Here is a 17504-nt window from a genome sequence, read left to right as displayed (position 1 = left end):
AAAGGTGTAGGCACCTCCATAGCGGGTAGCTGTGGGTCAGGCTGGATGGTGTATATGCCGTTCTCCTTGATCCCCCAGCGGTGGATCTCAGCACAGTCCTGTGGATGCAGCCTGGAGGACGGAGGTACTGCAAAACACCACACACATAAGCACACACACACGCACACACACACGCACACACACAGACGCACGCACGCACACTCTCTTTCACACACACACACACACACACACACACACACACACACACACACACACACACACACACACACACACACACACACACACACACACACTGGATTAATGAACAGTCCAACCAATTACACACTGTATTACAAACATGTTTTGACCTGAGCTATTATCTTGAGAGAGAGAGAGAGAGAGAGAGAGAGAGAGAGAGAGAGAGAGAGAGAGAGAGAGAGAGAGAGAGAGAGAGAGAGAAGGCATGCCTCATCATTATACAGTCTTTGTGGCCTACTGACTCTCTGCAATTCATCATAGTACATGTTCCTCACAGTTATGTTTACAGTCATTCACCCCTCGACCTGAATTCGGGATAACAGGCCTTTCATTTTTTGCACCGTGTTTGGAATGAGTTGCAGACTACATGCAGTATGGATTATCTGCCTCAATTTGAGACTTTTAAAAGAGTAATTAATACAGTGTATGCCAGTTGTTCCCAAACTGGGGTTCAGGACCCCCAGGTGGGTTGCAGAGATACTGCAGGAGATACTAAATGAGACTTTGGGACTGTGTGCATAAAACCTTGAATGAATGCTGTGATATAACATCCCATACATTGGAATAACGGTAACACTACTAACTAACACTAATTGGATGGTTAATAAATATACAGTAGGCTATTTATTTCTGTGAATTTAAAATAAAAAAATAGCAGTATGAAGAACATGAAATGTTTGCCAATTAGAAAATTGGGGTGGGGTGGGGGGTTGTGAAAAGCAGGTCACAGCAGAACAAGACTGGGAACCACTGGTGTACACAAACACATGACATTGAAATTGAAAATATACATGAAAATGTGAAAATATAGTATGTGAAAATGTGGTGCGTTCGTGCGTGTGTGTATTTGTGTGTGTGTGTGTGTGTGCCATGCACCTGTTGGAGGCTGAGTGCTGTGTGTGATACTCCTGAGCAACACCAAGAGATCTCTCTCTCCATCTCGACCTGCCGCTGCACCCTCTGAAATGCACAAAACAGAGAATACGGAGAGGAGTTGAGTTAGCCAATCAGCAGTCAGAAAAGAGTTCAATTAGCCATTCGTAGCTGCGTGGCAAGCACACTGAGTTTTGCCTGTTCAAAATCATAGCGGTATTGAAGTAGAGAGTGGGCACACGTCCAACACCTTGCAGGAGCAGGGTAAAATGTTCCACAGATGATTAAAGGAGCACAATGTAGGATGACATAGTTTGCGCGGTGCCCACCGTGGCATGCCTGTCTCAAAATCTACAGTCATGAAAAAATGCTGTTTAAAATAAACTCGCTGTGAGAATGTTTTTCATCACGGAATGCCAGCAGTTGATACAAATATGAATACGGTAGCCTATGTAAAGTGATTTTTCGTATGAGAAATGTTTCCCACGACACTCGTTCGGACTGCGCGGTCAAAGGTTGCATTTGGGGTTTTCTGACAGCGGACCGTGGAAGTGGTAGCGAGAGTCATCGTTCACTTACTAATGACTCAATTAAGCATCAGCTGACTCGGGACAGTGATTAATTGAACTTTTAATCCTACATAGAGCCCCTTTAAGTCAGAAATTACCAGCCCACTGCTGCTGCTCCCAAGGACAGATTACTGAATGGGCCTATTGGGCCAAGGCCCAGGGGCCCAAGGGTCAATTGGCCCCTGAATTCCAAGTCTCTTCATTTCCTTTCTCATATGGCATTAAAATCAGATTGTCTTGGGGGACAAACCCCCGAACGCCCAACAACATAGGGTCGCAAACATTTGTTCTAAAACCTTGAATCTTTTTGTAAACAATACCCATGGACAGCACCCATAGTCCATCCTCCCTGGCTGCTCACAGAGGGGTTTTTTTGACAGACAACGTTTCGACCCTTTGGGTCCTCCTCGCCAGATGGATGAAGGACCTGACATAAATCCAGAGTCGAAATGTTGTCTGTAAAATAAAATCACGGGGAGCAGCATCAGCAGTGTGCATATAATTAATTACATTACATTATCAACGTAGCTGCCTGTATCCAAATAACACTCTAAAGGCCCGCGGGCCAAATCCGGCCCAGACATGGCAAACATTTGGCCCGCCTTGAGGTCAGAACAGCATTCACAGAGAGTTAGATCTTATTCTAACAGTCTCGTAACAGACATTGACAAGAAGGGAAAATAGAAAAGCAAACATCTGTTCCCCTTGCAGACATCTAACTTGTTTCTCATTGGGTTGCTGGGGTTTGGCCCACAGCTTCTTCACTTCCTCTACATAATTTGGCCCTTGGAGAAACATAATTGGAGACCACTGCCCTAATGCTTGCTTGACTTGAGATAGGAGGGTTGCAAGTTCAATTCCCACACTATTACAAAAAAGTGTAGGTACATCCGTAGCTACAGTATATTACATTATTACATTACATTACATTACAAATTTCACTCCCAGTGATGCTAACTATAAAAAGTATGCACATTGTAAGGGGGTTTGGGGGTACAAGTTTAGACCTAATCTGTATCATACTGTTTATCAGGGGTGGGGAACCTTTTTCATTCGAGGAGCCACTTCAAATTCCTCCAAGGGCCGTAAAAGTCCTGCAAGGGCCGTACTATGAACGCAAACCAAGACTTCCCCCTGCACTTTAGGCCTATATTGAAGGCAGCCACCTTTACAACAGACCACAATTTCTCTAGGTCCCCTAAATTATAACTTAATTTTATTGTCAATGTAATTTCTAAGATTCCTTTGCAAAACATATCATATTTCATGTGAACCTGCATAACATTAAAACTATATCGGAGGCCAGATAAAACGGCCTTAAGGGCTGCAAACGGCCCTCGACACATAGGTTCCCCACCTCTGCTGTGCAGTATATCATGCAAAGAAAGCAAGGCATTGCAAAATGCTGTATATTAAGCACAATAAATCAGTTTTGCTTGTGCCCTGATGGTTATTGATATATGAAGAGCTTTGCTGCAAAATGACATGCATTTTGGAACATTTTGGGAAATTGACATTTTTGTATTGAGAATGACATTGCATTGAACTGCATTTTTCACAGATTTAAAAGGTATTTTCTCAACATATTTGAATGGCAGGAAGGACATCTGAACAGTAATTTCCGATAATAAAATGCAAAAATGGTGTTTGACTGCTAAGCGGGCGACCAGGGTTCGATTCCCGACCTGGGTCATTTCCCGATCCTCCCCCGTCTCTCTCTCTCATTCATGTCCTGTCCCACTCTTCACTGTCTTGTCTAAATAAAAGTTGAAAACCCCCAAATATATACTGTATATTACAAAATGACGTTTGAGTCATTTTGCAACAAAACTCTTCATATTTAATCTCTCTTTTAATAGGATGTTGAGGTGGTTTTCAAGAGCAGCATCAAAAGAACAACACAGGTGGTAGGTAGACAGAAAACAAACCCAGTCTGTGTGCCACTTCCTGGAGCCGGTTGCTGTGACAGTGGAGGTCACACTCCAGCAAGATTGATGCCATGAGGGCCAAGATGGCCGCCAGGGACTCGGAGTCTGACCCTTGACCTCTGGGCTGTCCTGTGGCACCAGGGCCACTCAGGGAGCGCATGCAGCGCTGGAGCTGGATCAGCCGGTCTGACACTTCCACCACCTGAACACAGAGAGAGAGAGAGAGAGAGAGAGAGAGAGAGAGGGAGAGAGAGAGAGACAGAGACAGAGAGAGAGAGAGAGAGAGAGAGAGAGAGAGACAGAGACAGAGACAGAAAGAGAGAGAGAGAGAGACAGAGAGACAGAGAGACAGAGAAAGAGAACAGTATTGATTATTTGTCTTGATTGCAAACATAAACTGTAATTTAAAAACAAGATAAAATAAATAATATTTCCCCACCACTGTTACCATACTGTATCATTCAATGCATCACTTGCATATATTATTGTCAGTCTGAGTAGCACAGCAGAGTAGAGATGCTTTATTATGAAGGTCAATTAAGGTGGCCCTCAGCAGCAAGTACATGTAACACACATTGTACAAATCCATATCATTTTCAAGAAAGAGGCCGTACCTTGCATTGGCCGTACCTTGCATATAGTGTTTTTTATTGTACAAATGTGTTCAACGAAATGCAATAAAATCTACTGTATATGCAAGGTGTGGCCTCTTTCTTGAAAATTTGAGTTGAGCATTTGGGATAGCAGCACCCTCACAATCAAACTATTTAAGAGCCTGAAGCTTGCTCCAAGCTGTGAATTGGACAAATCCACATATCACACACATCTACCGACATACAGTACCCAGCCATCTAACTGCCATCCGGGAGGAAGAGAAAGATGCAACTCAAAACATTGATGAAAATAAACAAATGAACCTCTACTGAGTAAAAAAATACATTTAAACTAAGACAATCATACATGCATTGTACTATTTCCTGAGATAAAAAGAACATCTTCTTCTCTCAACCTTACAATAGAATTGTACAACAGATTGCACCTTAGAGATTGTACCACCACATGTACCAACCATAACCCTAACCCTAGATGTAAGTACAAACTTGGTACCGTACTTGGTGTTACACAGGTATTACATGGTATTAAATAGCGTTACACTGCTTATTACACTGTACCTAATGTGGTAGATCCACTGTAATAGTGAACCATTAAAATAAAGTGATACCAGGGATTCTTTCGCACATGCACACACACTCACCTCGGTGGGTCTGGGTCGCTCCTGGGTCCTGGGTGGGGGAGCGTTGGCCCGGCAGCCCCCCGCCTCACAAGATCTCTGTGGTGGAGCGGCTACCAGGATCTCCCTCTGACACCACACGCACACGCCGCACGCACACACACTCACCCACAGCCACAGCACTGTGCGAACACACACACGACCCGCCGCGCCAGACATGCTGGAGAAGAACACCCCTGCAGACACCATCGTGTGAGTACTTATGCTATTCAAGATTTGTTTATCTAATTGGTCTTTCTTTTTAAAAAATATATATTTTACTATTTTATTTCTTCTGATGTGGAGGTTGCCCAGTAGTCCCTCTCTCTCAGCACTCCTGGCTGTCTTCTACTATCTTCCCTCCAGACAGCTCTTTTTAACATCCCTCACACTTGCTTTCTTCCACGACTCTCTCTCACCTCTCCTTCTGTTCCCTTCACCTCTCTCTCTCTCTCGTTTTGTTGGCTCAGATTCCATAGCCCTTACCTTTCCGACAGGCACCGGTGCACCCTGCCCCCTCACACAGGCAGGCATCACACACATGCTCTCTCTCTCTGACACGCACACACACACACACAGACGCAGGCACACACACGCTTAATCACAAACACAAGTCACATAATGTATTCTTCACCAGTATATTGTATACTGTACAGTTTTCCAACAATATGTCACCTTTCAGCATCATGTGCACAAGAGGGTTAAAAAAAGAATGTATGACAAAATTCTATCTGGGTGTTATAAACATTGTTTCGGCTGTAAAGGGTATGGTCAATAGAGAAGGATTGTCAGGAATGCCCCCTTAAAAGACCGCAGCACAAATACTGGGGTGGACTGGGTTTTTGAATGGACTGACCCCTATTCCCCCAACCTGTTAACTTCCTTTGTGTGTAACGGACTGCAGCTGTGTATGTCAGAGTGTCAGTGGTCTGTGTTCGAGCAATTTAGACCACATGAAACTCAAAGACAGGACAACCCCCCTAATAGCAAACACAAACAGGGCCTGAGGAAATCTGCCCGCTGTCTTCTTACCCACTACAAAGAGCAGTTGACCAGGTATGAAGTTTCCACTGCGATCTGTTTCCTCCCCACCTCCAGATTTAACGCATGTCTTCAAATTATAACCAGGTGGTTCTAGGTGAAAATGACGGGTAATGTGTTTTAGGGGCAGAGGTATAACATTAAAGCCGGCCGACATTCTATTTTACAATTTTTAAAAAATTCATTTATTATTATTCATCAATATTTAACTAATTGGCTGTCCAGCAGGGGCATAGGAGTAAATCATGGGCCCTATGTACAATCACCTACAATGGACCCCCCCCCCCTGCCATATATCTAGGCCTACATATATCTACATATATCAGACTCTGTGTGGCCCCTTATACACATGGGGCCCTGGTGACTCAGTCACACTTTATCCGCCCTGTATGACACCCCTAGCCAGGCCTCGCCCTCCAAGTGAAGCAACACCTTCGGCGTTGCAACTAGTCAGGTCAAGAGCAATGCAAGTACTTTCTGAGTTCCCGCAAATACGGGAACTCCTTTCACTTTGTCGGGAATCAAACTACAATAAGCAAACCAAGGGAGGCAGGTTAACCTTGCCGTTTGGGAAATGTTAATTGTTATACTCTTGGTCAGACCAAGTCTCGAAGAGATTTGAACGTCGATGATAATCAGGCTACGAGACCTCTGCTGTCCATTAGCGGGGCCATGGCAGGCAGCATGAGCAGTTCTCTAGGGGCCCTGGCCCTTACAATCACCCCTGGCCATAAGAACCACCTATGCTCATCACCGTCAGAAGAGATGCCAGAGAGGCTATTTATTGTAAGGTAGTAATTCAGGCATTCCTTCAAAACTTTGTTAAGTGTCAGCTCAATTTTATCACAGAGGTGTAGAGGACAGAGTGTGCGGACACTGATGGTGCAGAACATAACTTAAAGGATTAACTTCTGCCAATTTCGATATGCAGTTGTAATGCTCACACTACCCTCGACTTGTCAGTGCCTGAGATTTTCTTTCTTCAGTCTTTTCCGAGATCCTGGTCATTGTAATGGGGGCAGGGGTTTGTTTACGTTGAAAAAAAAAGCATCTTAGAATAGCTCAGATCTCGGACAGGGCTGAGTCGAAAAATGCAGCATCACCGGGTACTGACAAGTCAAGGGTAGCATGAGCAACACAACAACATATTGAAATTGGCAGAAGTTATCCTTTAAGTGTCAGAATAGTCCAGGCGAGGGGAACTTGTCCTTATTACCTCCGCCAAAGAGGTTGCTTTCGGTCGTGTTGGTTTCTTTCTCTGTCACAGCAGGATAACTAAAAGAGTTATCATTTTGATGAAATGTTGCGGAGTAGTTGGAAATGACAAAAGGAACAAGTGATTCAATTTTGGTGATGATCCAGATGCAGGATTTTTTCACAGCGTGTAGATGTTATAGCGTCAGTGACCCCATGGCCTTGGCGGAGGTTAGCACTCTCCGAGTGCTTCAAGTTAAATAATGTAATTACACAGCGCAGTACATTTAAAGTTACCTCTGTTGTTTCATGAAGCATAGACAGTTGGACACATGAAGTAGCTCAATGGTTCCAAAACTTTTCCAGCGGGGGCCACCTTTTGTTATTTAGGAATATTTTTGCCACATTTCTTTTCCAGGCAATTTTTTGTCCATTAATAGCTAGATTTTCCATTCATAGTTTGTCCGCTATTAATATTGCTAGAACTCCACAGGACAGCAAATACATCTATTAACCATACAAGTGAATACTGCTCCTTACCAAATTATGGGTGCAATTATGTCTGTAACAACCCCTCTTCAGTACCTCTGTGACCCTAAGTTTGGGAACCTCTGAAGTACCTAATGTCCGCTGTATGTGTTGCAGCACTCCCTACTGTTTTAAGTGTGTTACTGCATTTAAAAGAATGATGAGGCCATTCTATGCTGCCAGGAACACACTATTGTATCAAAGAAGTCAGAGTTTGGCAAGATGTCTGACAAACTGTAGATCAGAGCCCCTGATTCTTTCGGTGCAAGAACCACAACTGGTAACCAGAATTTAATTTGTAAGCAAATGGAGTTCTCTTTGGAGTTAGAACGTGTTTTGTTTTTTCTTCAACAGAGAAGCTTCATCAGTTTCTGGTTTACGTTTCTGGCAAGGAGTTTCATCTCTGTAGACCCCCAGTGGTTACCAAACTTGAAATATACCCACAGTTACAACTTGCACACCTGCGTGAGTCCTTGGCTGCAGAATGCTAAAATAAAGATTCAATTTATCAGTTTGATTATTTATTGAATCTCATCTAGTTGTTGTCTGCAGGATTTGAACCTAAAGCAATTTCAGCATCCCCTCTGTTGACACAAGTGATCTTAATGGGTAGACTGGAAAGGCGGCAGGCACACATACTGTACACACACTCTCCTATTTCTTCGCACACATTGTGCCAAGCCAGTCAACATTGTTCATTGGTTCCCAGCATCATGAACACATTCGATACCAAGTTGCCATTGTAAACTAAAGAGGTGTTGCTGCAGAGAGAGAGAGAGAGAGAGAGAGAGAGAGAGAGAGAGAGAGAGAGAGAGAGAGAGAGAGAGAGAGAGAGAGAGAGAGAGAGAGAGAGAGAGAGAGAGAGAGAGAGAGAGAGAGAGAGAGAGAGAGAGAGAGAGGTGTTTGGATGTACATAAGGGAGGTAAAGACTGACAGAGACAGTCAGAGAAACTTTGAGAGAGAACCAAAGTGTGGGTAGCATAGTTTTATAGTGTGTCATGTGTGAGGGAAAAAAAAAGATTCTTTGATGTGGTCTTTTGTCACAATGTTCATAGCTGTCGTGATGTCATGGTGGCTCCAGTTGGTTCTTAGATGTATTTTTGTCTTCAAGTCATTCTAGGGTAACACTTTAGAATAACAGTCTTTAAAAAGCTTTATTAACACTTTGTAAATACTCAACTAATTATCAACGAAACATTTACATCTCTTAATAAAGGAGTAAGAAATACCGTGTTAATAAAGCTTTTTATTCTAAACAGACCTTTTTTCCAGTCTCTAGATACTAGCAATATCTTGCAAAAACATAATTCAGATGTCATGCTTCCATATCCAAATTTGGATGTTTAATGGGGGAAAGCCTCCGAAAAAGCTGTCCCGCACTTTTGACAGCAGGGACACTTAATTGTTTTCTTCTATGGAGGAGGGACAAGAGGACAGAGGGCAGAGAAGAGGATGGGGTGGAATAAGACTGACTTGAGCTTATGTGTGTGATAGTGGTGTGCATTGGCACTGCCCTTACGATTCGATTCAATTACGATTCGGGAGGTAACGACTCAATTCGAATCAATTCTTTCAGTCCGATTCTGCGATGCATTGCAATGCATTACATTTCTACTGTCACATTTCTACTGAGTGCAAGGCAAATTTTTCATCAGTCATGAGGCAATGCAAGAAGCCAGAATCTGAACATTTTAATGGCTGCTGTGTGTATCAGTCCTGCAGTTTTCAATGCTTTGAATGCTCCGGAAATGCCCATGGATGTAATTGAAATTTGAAAAAAATATATGCTGCATCGATTATGGCATTTGCCAATCGATTATTGAATTGCCCTGCCCCACATTGCAATGCATTGCTGAATCGATTATTGTTGACACCACTAATGAGTGACAGGTGTAGTGCGTAGTCCAGTTGAGTGTGTGACGGATGACGGCTGCCACAGTCAAGTAGTGATGGGCAACCTGCATTCATTAGTGTATAATCCAGTGCCGGCCATACTGTGGCTCTAACAGTAGGGCACTGGCCTGCTACACCGGCGACCCGTGTTCGATTCGATTCCGGCCCGGGTCATTAGCCGATCCTTCCCCGTCTCTCTCTCCCCACTCGTTTCCTGCCCGTCTCTCACTATCCTGTCACAAAAAGTAATACAGGCAAAACAAAAAACAAAAAAAGAATTCAGTGCTACATATTCCAAATCACCCCTTTTAACCGGTCCAGTTCAATCAGGTGACCTCTTGGTTGAACGATCACTTCATTGAATTTGACAGGTAAAACCCAGGTCATTTGGAATATGTGCCACTGTTTCGTGACTAATGAATCCAGGCTGCACATTACTGCAATTATTCCAGAATTGTCCTTCTGCTAATGATTCCAGGCTGCCAATCACTTGAATTATTCCAGAATTGTTCGTCTGCTTCTCGCACATGTCTGCACCATGGGTCAGGACTGCACCATCCTCTTCTTGGGGTCGAAGATGTACCTCTTGAAGCACAGCTGGATCACAACGGGCTGAGAGTCACTTTTGGGCTCTTCCTCTTTAGCCACGTCATTCTTCCCGCCCCCCTTTCCTTTCTTCTTACCGCCGGACAGAAGCTGCTTTGTCTCCTCTTTCAGTCCCTCTGATTGACCAATGGACAGACAGACAGACAGAAACACAGAGTCAAAGTCAAGCCTAAGAGTACTTAATTGTCAAAAAATAACAAGTAACAGGCGTCAGCATAAAATATTGAAATTGCTTTCGATTAAACTCCCATGCGCAGTTCAAACTAAAGATACTGATGTAGACATATAGGCACTCACTTGCACGCACACACAAAGTGCAAAGAAAATGTGTTTCAAAGTGTGGATGTGCGTACATGCATGCATGAATTCTGTGATGCCATCTCCTCTGTGTTTGTCTCTGAGTGCAAAGGATGCAACGATGTCCACGGTTCACGGTTTTCGAGTCATGCATACAGTTACAGCTCAGTTACAACATTAAGTTAGTTACAACATTAAATGTGTGTCCTCTCACCTGGTATGCGGATCTTTACTTTCCCACTCTGCCCAAAGCCCCCCTCGATGACACCTGACTCCCCTGTAGACAGGCTGACCTTCAGGCCCACAAACAGCTGGAGGTTTGTCTCCTTCTTAAACAGATTTCGTCCAATCACGGTGTAGTCATCCGTTACCTGACAGCAACAAAAGCAAAATGGTGTCAGAGACGCCTGTGGGTCATTCCACGCCAAATCAACAAGAGCCCGCGCACTTAGGTCTCAAAAAATTCTGAAAATATTACCAAGTGTACCCGTGGTACTTAAGAGAAACACTGTACATTTATTTGAATGAAAAATGTATACTCTCCGTGTTACAGCCAATTTTACTGGGGGAGGGGGGTGCCCATTTTGTTCACACTCTTTTTTTTGTCAAAGTTCACAAGCCCGTAGCTCAATAACTAAACCATGTAGGATGCTCAAATTTGGCATGTTGGTACATAGATAGGAATAATTAGTTGCTAAACTGTCAGTTTTGGTCTGTATGATCCTGCATCGTCATAGCATTCCCTCAAAGATGATACAAATTGTACTGGAGTTTTTGGCTGTGCTCTGTTTAGGCCTTCAGAAGACATATTTGTGCCCAACATAGCCTCTTGATTTTTTCCCCTTGTAGAGACAAGTAGGAACACTCTCATAAAAAGCTATAAATAGAAAGGAAACCCTATCAGTGTTTGACCAGAAGACCTCACAAGTCTGACAAATCATTTTGGGTGTCATTTTCAGAGCTCAAGAACCCCTTGTGGGATTGTCCACAGATTTTTATTAAATTTTTTTCTTCATTCTCCATGAAGTCTTCTTTTTAAAAATGCCAATGAGACTTGTCTTATGTGATGTTTTCTTTTTTAATTTCCACCCTGAACATGGGCAAAATGCAAAAAGAGAGCAACATGATTTTGATAACATTTAATGTAAATACTAAATAATCAAATGCAAATTTTGCCCGGACATGATCACCCGAGAGTCCCTGTGCAGGGGTGCAGGTATCCCTTTTAATTTCAATGATTTCAGGAGCGTTCAGTGTGGGAGAAGGTTCGCACACCAAAAGAGACAGTAGGTGAGGCACAAAGAGTCATGTTGTTACTTTTTTTGACCAGTAGATGGCAGCGGAAGAAACGCATAGAAAACATATTGCTCTCAATGTGCATGTTGCCCATGTTCAGGTTGGAAATTATAAAAGAAAACATCACATAAGACAAGTCTCATTGGCATTTTTAAAAAGAAGAATTCATGGAGAATGAAGAAAAAAATAAAATAAAAATCTGGACAATCCCACAAGGGGTTCTGGAGCTCTGAAAATGACACCCAAAATGATTTGTCAGACTTGTGAGGTCTTCTGGTCAAACACTGATGGGATTTCCTTTCTATTTATAGCTTTTTATGAGAGTGTTCCCACTTGTCTCTACAAGGGGAAAAAATCAAGAGGCTATGTTGGGCACAAATATGTCTTCTGAAGGCCTAAACAGAGCACAGCCAAAAACTCCAGTACAATTTGTATCATCTTTGAGGGAATGCTATGACGATGCAGGATCATACAGACCAAAACTGACAGTTTAGCAACTAATTATTCCTACCTATGTACCAGCATGCCAAATGTGAACTTCCTACATGGTTTAGTTATTGAGCTACGGGCTTGTGAACTTTGACAAAAAAAATAGTGTGAACAAAATGGGCACCCCCCTCCCCCATTAAAATTGGCTGTAACACGGAGAGGATACATCTTTCATTCAAATAAATTTACAGTGTTTCTCTTAAGTACCACGGGTACACTTGGTAATATTTTCAGAATTTTTTGAGACCTAAGTGCGCGGGCTCTTGTTGATTTGGCGTGGAATGACCCCTGTCCAACACGTGCCAGAGTGTTGTTACCTAAAAAGGCAGGTCATAAAATAGTATACAGTGCGTACCAAAAAAATGTATACACATCATTTTATTGTTTTGCCACCACCTGTTCTAAAACGTCTTATTCTGGTGCAGGAACTGGTGCCAATGCAACACACACACAGTTCTCTTCTTTTGTACATTCACTTTCAATGACTGTAAGGGACTGTTTCAGGTCTCATAGCAAAGACTTGAGTCAGTCATCATCAGTTTGAGAATAAGTGGTGACAAAACATGACAGTGATGCCTGTAAATTGTACTGCAATTTAAATTACATTCATTATAAAAAATACCTACTTTACATAGATTTAAAGTGTGTATACGTTCTGACGTGTGTGTGTGTGTGTGTGTGTGTGTGTGTGTGTGTGTGTGTGTGTGTGTGTGTGTGTGTGTGTGTGTGTGCATATCAGGCTTGTACGAAATTCCGAATTGGATGAATTTGAATTCAAAGTAATGCCATAATACGAACAATAGGTGGTGTCATTCCCTTGAATTTCTTTGAATTTAAGCTACACCACCCATTGAGAGTACATAGAACACCACCACCTAGCGTTCATATTATGGCATTACTTTGAATTCAAATTCATCCAATTTGGAATTTCGTACAAGCCTGGTGCATATGTAGCACTGCCACCCTCTGTGTGTGTGTGTGTGTACAGGTGCCTGAGCACATCTGACTGTGTGTGTGTGTGTATGTGTATGTGTATATACCCGTTCCACGGTGCCCTCTCTGTGCTTATCTTTGCTGATGAGCAGGCGAGGGAGAGTGGTCTCCACATAGTTCTTCTCCTCCATCCCGTGCAGCAGCCGGCCATGGAAGGCCAGCCGACACGTGTTGGCGTGAATGTCCGTGTCCAGCCGAGAGCCAATCACCAGGCAGTTGGCTGAACACGTGACGGGTTTCTCAAACTCCAATAGGGCCCACTGCTCGGGGTCCCGCCCCTCGCTTGGTCCGCTCACGTACTCGTCCTGATGACGGTACTCCCGCTCGAACGAGAAGTCCGCACACTCAGCCTCCTCACCGGGTCCAGATCCGGATCCAGAGTCCAATGCCACCGTAGCATCCGCCGAACCAAAGAAAGAGATGCGGCCCATAACGGTCTCGTGGCCCAGGCTAATGTGGAACTTGCTGCGGCTGGCCAGCGTGCCGCGGAAGTAGCCGATCTTGTGGGCGGAGATGACGGCGGCGTGGAGCGTGTGCAGGGAGCCGGGCGAGCACACCACTCCTCGCTCCAGCAGCTTGGGGTCGAACTGGGTCACGCACACGCCCAGGCGATCGCCCTGCATGGCCACGCTCACCGGCCGACGGAACATCTGCATGGACTTCACTTTCTTTGTCACCTGTTACCGGAGGAACAGGAGTTATAGTTTAGAGCAGAGAGTAGGTCCGAGGCACTCGGAAGTAACGTTTAAAGTCCTTTTGTGATTGTAAATATGACATATCAAGCCCACGCTTACAAACAAGTGTGCAAACACAGGTGTTTTTCTAAAGGTCATCATATGATTGCCCTTGGACCACTTGACACAAAATGACACAATGTTAAGACATTAAAATAATGACTTAACACAGCTTAATTGTTTTTTTAAGTTATGGTCAGTTGAGAGCTATCAGTATTTCAAAAGTACATACCAAATATTCAAATAACTCATCCAATAGTCTAGCCTTTCTTCTCAAATGAATAAGCAACAAAATGATCAGAAAGCAGGTATGAAGTACTACATCTTATCACAAAGCTATTAAATCCGTTATTGCTACATCAGTACCTAATGAGTGCCTAATGAGTTTTTTTTTTTACTTTTCTTTATACTTCTACTTCATAAACCTGTCAGAAAGAGACAAGAGGGGCCCAGCCGTGGCTTAATCGGTTGGGCACTGGTCTGCTACGCGGGCGACCCGGATTCCATTCCCGATCCGAGGTAATTTCTCGATCCTCCCCAGTCTCTCTCTCCCATTCGCTTTCTGTCCCACTCTTCACCGTCTGGTCTAAATAAAGTTGAAAACCCCCCTAAAGAATATTTCTTTAAAAGAAAGAGAGAAGAGGTCCTGAGAGAGAAGCGGAGAGGTTTTCACCTTCAGTGCTGGGATCTCCACGGTGTCGTTGATGCGTACCGCCCCCTGCAGGATGGTTCCTGTCATGACGGTGCCTTGGCCTCGGATGGAGAAGCAGTGGTCAACGGCCATGAGCAGCGGTCCTGACGCGTCCCTCTGGGGCAGGAAGGCCTGCTGCTTCAGCACCTACATAACACACATGGAAACACGGACACACAATCACAGACAGACAGACATAAAAATCAAGACATAGACATCAAGCCACAACACACAAACATCTGGGACTGTTGACTTTTAACTGTGTATTGATGTGTGTGTGTGATGTTTGCGATGTGTGTGATGTGTGTGTGTGTGTGTGTGTGTCCACATAGTGCATATATTTCACTGGGCCACAGCCTGATTGCTTGACTCCCGTTCTTTCTCTGGACCCTGCCATTGGACTGTGAACTTTGCACTTTGATCCACTCGAGTCATACACCATTTATCATCGACCACAGCTGCTGGTCTGTGCTTAAGTGCATTATGTGTATGCATGTGCGCTGTGTGCATGTTGTGTGTGTGTTTGTTTGTTTGTGTGAAATATCTAATGGCTGAATGTATGAGTGTGCATGTGTGTGTGTGTGTGTGTGTTTGTTTGCTTGTGTGAAATAGCTAATGGCTGAATGTATGAGTGTCTGTGCTGTATGAAAGTCTGTGCTGTATGTAAAATATGTTGTGCAATAATGTGTATTCTTGTCTGTGTATTTATGTATGCTGCCAGATACCGTAATTATCTTCGAGATTAATAAAAGGTACTCTACTCTTCTCTACAAAAACGGTTATAGGCTAGCTAAGTTGATAAGGTAATGGTTATGAAATACTAATTTTGAACAGGACTGGCCGTGCATGTCAACGCTGTCGTTGTTAAAGGCCGAGTAGAAAACACCACCTAATACTAAGTACACCTAAGTCTTCTCGGTGCCGCCACGCCACGCTCTAGTGTAGTGTATATCTGGCCTTGAAGTCTGGACAGTCAGGAGGCCGCTCACCTCCAGCCTGGGAGAAAGCCGACCTTGTATGACCGGATCCGTGTGTGTGTGTGTGTGTGTGTGTGTGTGTGTGTGTGTGTGTGTGTGTGTGTGTGTGTGTCACCTCCACTAGCTCGGTGATGCCTTGGGGCTCCTCCGTGTCTGCTGCCTCAGGACCTCCTGGCTTGGCTGCCACTGCTATGACGGGACAGTCTTTAAACCTGCAGGTTCAAATGTGCACGAACAGGAAGAGCAAAAGTGTCACATTTTGTGTGTTGCAGAATCTTGACAAGTATGGAGGATGACATAACTTACATCATCCAAGAAGGGGGAATTTAACATTACTATGTTTTTAGAATTAATGATTGTGATTTCAATTTCGATTCAAATAATCATGATTATCATTTTTTTCCCATAATCTTGCAGCCCTACTGCACACACCCACTCCCCCCCCCCCATGGCATGCAGAGTCAACTCTGACGGCGAAACACAACACACACACACACACACACACACACACACACACTACCTAGTATTCTCCAGAGTCTTGTGCATCCTCTTGGTCATCTTCTCGATGGCACTTTGCCTCTTGCTGCTTGGCAACAGGTCCGTTTTATTGAGGATAACCAGCATGCGTGAACAGGTCAGTTGACCAATCAGAAGGCACTCTGCTGTCTGCGTCTGCATCCCTTTCACCACGTCCACCACCAGTACCATCAGGTCGATGATCTGGGCACCTACACACAGGCAGCAGACCCACAACATTCGGCTATGTCGTGGACACACCCACCCATGGCAAAATACAACTGACAGATAATATACACACACATATTACACACACACACATACACACACGGCATTCTCCTGATACTGATGCCCATTGCACACACGAAATTCACATCAGACAACAGTTGCAGACAGAGATACCAACACAAAACGCTCACAAGCACAACACAACACAACACAACCATACACACTCCCACCACAGACAGTGACACATTGACAAGCAGCAGTCACACTACCACACAGACAGACCCACCTCCGATGATTGTGCGGATGAGAGATGCATGGCCTGGGCAATCCACAAGCGTGAACTGCAGATTCTCGTAGCCGCGTGGACGACATTCGTCTTCCAGATGCTGCGGGAGGTCCACGGTGAAGGAACTGAAACCCAGGTCCAGAGTGATCCCTCGCTCCCGGGACTGCGGGTTCTTGTCAAAGGCAGCCGTGGAGGCAGTGCTACTGAGAGCCCGAGCCAAGGACGTTTTGCCGCTGTCAACATGCCCCAAAACACCAATGTTAAAATTCAGTGTTTTCGTAGAACCTCCCCCGCTTTCTCCGTCAGCCATTATTGTTTTTGAAGCAATCTAGTCACTTTAGCCTCCCTGGACTCAACTTCGGGTTGCAACCCAACTTCTTCAGTTCAGGACTATGTAGGCTCTAACTGACCAGATATATAAGATGTGTTTGGTCACAGAATCATTAAAGAGTTATAATCGAATAAAGATTCAGTCACATCGGTTGCAAAGCAAGGCATGACTGGAGCCAGATATTACAAACGTGACATTATTGCACACAAGCAAACAACGCTGCAAAATTCAGCAAAGAAAGTTTCCTGTCATGATTACAAAACTCTTCCTGTGTTTCACTGCTAGCGTTCCGTATCATGGAAAGGATAGTTCCCTGTCATCATGGATGACAAATCATACTTTATACTTCTATAGGAAATACAATACTCAAGCGCCTATACCACAAGTTCAGATGTTTACATTCAGTTTACACAAATTATTTTCACGAAAATGAGAAAGATAAACCATATGCACTGATAATAACAGTATACAGTCGGACTACATTTACGAAGCACTATGAAAAAGAGGCGTCCAATTAAATTTCAACG

The 17504-nt window shown here is 44.0% G+C and overlaps 2 protein-coding genes across 2 annotated transcripts in view; both read right to left on the bottom strand.

Annotated features, from left to right (window-relative positions):
* The window catches only part of si:ch211-157b11.8 (fibroleukin), a 14015-nt gene extending 8849 nt beyond the window's left edge, over positions 1 to 5166 (bottom strand). Inside the window, exons 1-4 of the mRNA XM_063216407.1 lie at positions 4863 to 5166; positions 3608 to 3809; positions 1114 to 1197; positions 15 to 127 (exon numbers count right to left, since the gene is read on the bottom strand). Of these exons, the coding sequence (XP_063072477.1) occupies positions 15 to 127; positions 1114 to 1197; positions 3608 to 3809; positions 4863 to 5087 (624 nt within the window). The 5' untranslated portion in view covers positions 5088 to 5166. The remainder of the gene's footprint in view (positions 1 to 14; positions 128 to 1113; positions 1198 to 3607; positions 3810 to 4862) is intronic.
* Positions 5167 to 8610: 3444 nt separating this feature from the next.
* On the bottom strand, positions 8611 to 17357 carry eefsec (eukaryotic elongation factor, selenocysteine-tRNA-specific). Its single transcript, XM_063215211.1, has 7 exons — positions 16647 to 17357; positions 16137 to 16344; positions 15732 to 15828; positions 14622 to 14786; positions 13262 to 13891; positions 10651 to 10807; positions 8611 to 10255 (listed from the first exon to the last, which is right to left on the bottom strand). The coding sequence occupies exons 1-7, from the start codon at positions 16954 to 16956 to the stop codon at positions 10077 to 10079; spliced, it is 1746 nt and encodes a 581-aa protein (XP_063071281.1). The 5' UTR covers positions 16957 to 17357; the 3' UTR covers positions 8611 to 10076.
* Positions 17358 to 17504: the final 147 nt, after the last annotated feature.

The sequence above is a fragment of the Engraulis encrasicolus genome, chromosome 14 (genome assembly GCF_034702125.1).
Source record: "Engraulis encrasicolus isolate BLACKSEA-1 chromosome 14, IST_EnEncr_1.0, whole genome shotgun sequence".
NCBI lineage: Eukaryota > Metazoa > Chordata > Actinopteri > Clupeiformes > Engraulidae > Engraulis > Engraulis encrasicolus.
The sequence above is the reverse complement of the archived record's forward strand: the minus strand, read 5'-3'. Positions and strand labels throughout refer to the sequence as shown.

Excerpts from the sequence above, each read along its gene's own strand:
- eefsec (XM_063215211.1), bottom strand. The coding sequence starts at position 16,956 with ATGGCTGACGGAGAAAGCGGGGGAGGTTCTACGAAAACACTGAATTTT. Across the intron at positions 15,829-16,136 it reads AAGACTCTGGAGAATACTAG|GTTTAAAGACTGTCCCGTCA; the intron begins GTAGTGTGTGTG and ends TTGAACCTGCAG. Across the intron at positions 10,256-10,650 it reads AGTAAAGATCCGCATACCAG|AGGGACTGAAAGAGGAGACA; the intron begins GTGAGAGGACAC and ends TTGGTCAATCAG.